The sequence below is a fragment of the Limulus polyphemus genome, unplaced genomic scaffold (assembly GCF_000517525.1).
Source record: "Limulus polyphemus unplaced genomic scaffold, Limulus_polyphemus-2.1.2 Scaffold2357, whole genome shotgun sequence".
Taxonomy (NCBI): Eukaryota; Metazoa; Arthropoda; class Merostomata; order Xiphosura; family Limulidae; genus Limulus; species Limulus polyphemus.
Window position 1 is genome coordinate 178,430 of NW_013667967.1, and position 2,231 is coordinate 180,660.

A 2,231-nucleotide genomic window follows, 5' to 3' on the forward strand; every position below is an offset into this window, starting at 1 on the left:
GCTATAGTGTAAATATCTGTGTAGACTGCAAGCTATAGTGTAAATATCTGTATATAGTAGCACCCAAGGATGTTTAGTTAATTACCTTTCGTTTATCATTTATTTTTACTATACTTTTGTGTGATTGCGTGTATTCTTTTATTTAACAGTGCTTTATGTAATGGTCTATGTCTCGTTTGGTAAGATTGAATTTCAAAATCTCATGTAAATAATTCAACTGTTTTAGTTGTGGTACCACTACCGGCCTCCGGATCCCAGTGAACGGCCGCACACTCGACACTTTTCGTTTTATTTAACAGTGATTTATGTAATGGTCTATGTCTCGTTTGGTAAGATTGAATTTCAAAATCTCATGTAAATAATTCAACTGTTTTAGTTGTGGTACCACTACCGGCCTCCGGATCCCAGTGAACGGCCGCACACTCGACACTTTTCGTCTTTTGACGTCCACGATCACCTTCCGGAAGCAATGAAGCTACACGAAGCAATCATGTCTAACTGCGAGCTGGATCTTGCCGATATCAATCTATCCGACATGGATCCCGAAGATATCACAGTAAGCCTAACTAAGATAAATCGAACAGACGGACGATTATTGGACTTAGTTTGATGGTTCTACTACTAAAGACGAGCAGATGATAATACTTGTTATAGAGTTTTATATACTTATTGACCGTCTAAATCCAGGCCAGACTAAGTAGGTTAAAACTATGTCGCAGTAGCTATTACTTCCACCTGTGTGTAGGGCCAATTAGAGGGGGGTGGGGGGCATTTAGCTCGTGCCTTAAGCTCAAAAGTGCCTTCAAATTTAGTTATTTTTTTGCATTTGTTAAGTTTCGCGACTTGTTTTTACGTGCCTCCCAATCAGACCAAATATGACACATTCTCAGCTTAGGGCTGCAAATTATATATATATATACTAGTGTATAGCCCGTCAAAAATGACGAGGCAAGTACTCTAATACTAATCCGTCAGGATCACGCTGAAATAAATAAATTTTGCGAAATCCAGCTTGACCAACAAAAGAGGCAGAAGAGTGCAGTCGAGGCAGTCAAACGTTGCCAATCAAAATTAAGATTATACATGAAATAAATTCGTGGCGTATTCATATAATAATTATTGGTAAAAATCAGTTAGATTAACAACTTCTAATATATATAAAACACAGTGAAGTTTGGTAACACTACGTTCCAACAATGGCTATAATGTATTGTGCTTAGCAACTAAAATATAACCTAATATTGCTGTTAGTCTCAGTACTGAAAGTATAAAATGAAATTTATTGGCAAACTATAAAAATATCTTTTAATCTCTGAATTTGGAGTCACCGTTGATTAAAGAAGTTTGTTTTTTATTGAACATTTTGGTGATACAACAGGAAATAGCTTAATTCAGAAACGATTTAAGTTTAAAGTTGAATCAATATTTTGACTTTCATTATAAATGTTATGCACTTGGCTCTGGGCTAGGTGATCCCACACTACATCTTTACTTTAGGCTTATTATACCAACACTCACTACACTTATAAGGTTCCCCGGAACTCCCTCCTCACGACCCCCTTGCACCCCCGTCACTAAAATCGTAATGGACAGACAGTAATCGAACTATTCTATCTAGATAAATGCGTTTTGGCTTTCATGACTCCTCATATTTCGAGAAATCAAGCGTGACATGACACATGCTGGCTTTTATATAGGTTGGATACAAATGAAATATTCAAATGTTTCACTTGGGGAGAGTGGGGGGGGGGCTAATGATTATCTTATTTTGTTTTCACGTGTCATCATTGTTTTATATTATAGCCAGGGACCTCAAAAGATACAAGTGGCCCAGGCCTCTCTGAACCTCTGAAAGAACCTACCTATGTGATCATAATGTTATTAGAATTCCATTAATAACCCTCACTTTTAGCAATTGTGTAGGTCCCACACGATCATGGCGGCTACACTTGGTCCAAAAACTTCGTTAACCTTATTTTATTCTAGTTGCTTCGTTTTTCTGTTCCTTAAGGAAAACATATACTTCACTTGTAGGAATGTTCCAGCGTGGGATCTCGGATATCCGAATTAAACTAGCTTATGCTTGTCGACTATGAATTGGTTGGAGGGGGGATAGCCAACCAATGCTGTCCGAGAACAGGAGATCTCGAGGTAACGTTGTCCCCTAAACAAAGAAAGTGAATGCGCTTTCTAGTTCAGTTCTATTCGTAATGCAGATTACGTGTTTGGTT

General features: G+C 37.8%; 1 protein-coding gene across 2 annotated transcripts in view; it reads left to right on the plus strand.

Annotated features, from left to right (window-relative positions):
- LOC106466716 (probable G-protein coupled receptor 158) overlaps positions 1-2,231 on the plus strand; it is a 170,627-nt gene that overhangs the window by 158,774 nt on the left and 9,622 nt on the right. For both annotated transcript variants that reach the window (XM_022394801.1, XM_022394802.1), the window contains exon 9: positions 377-556. In XM_022394801.1, the coding sequence (XP_022250509.1) occupies positions 377-556 (180 nt within the window). The remainder of the gene's footprint in view (positions 1-376; positions 557-2,231) is intronic.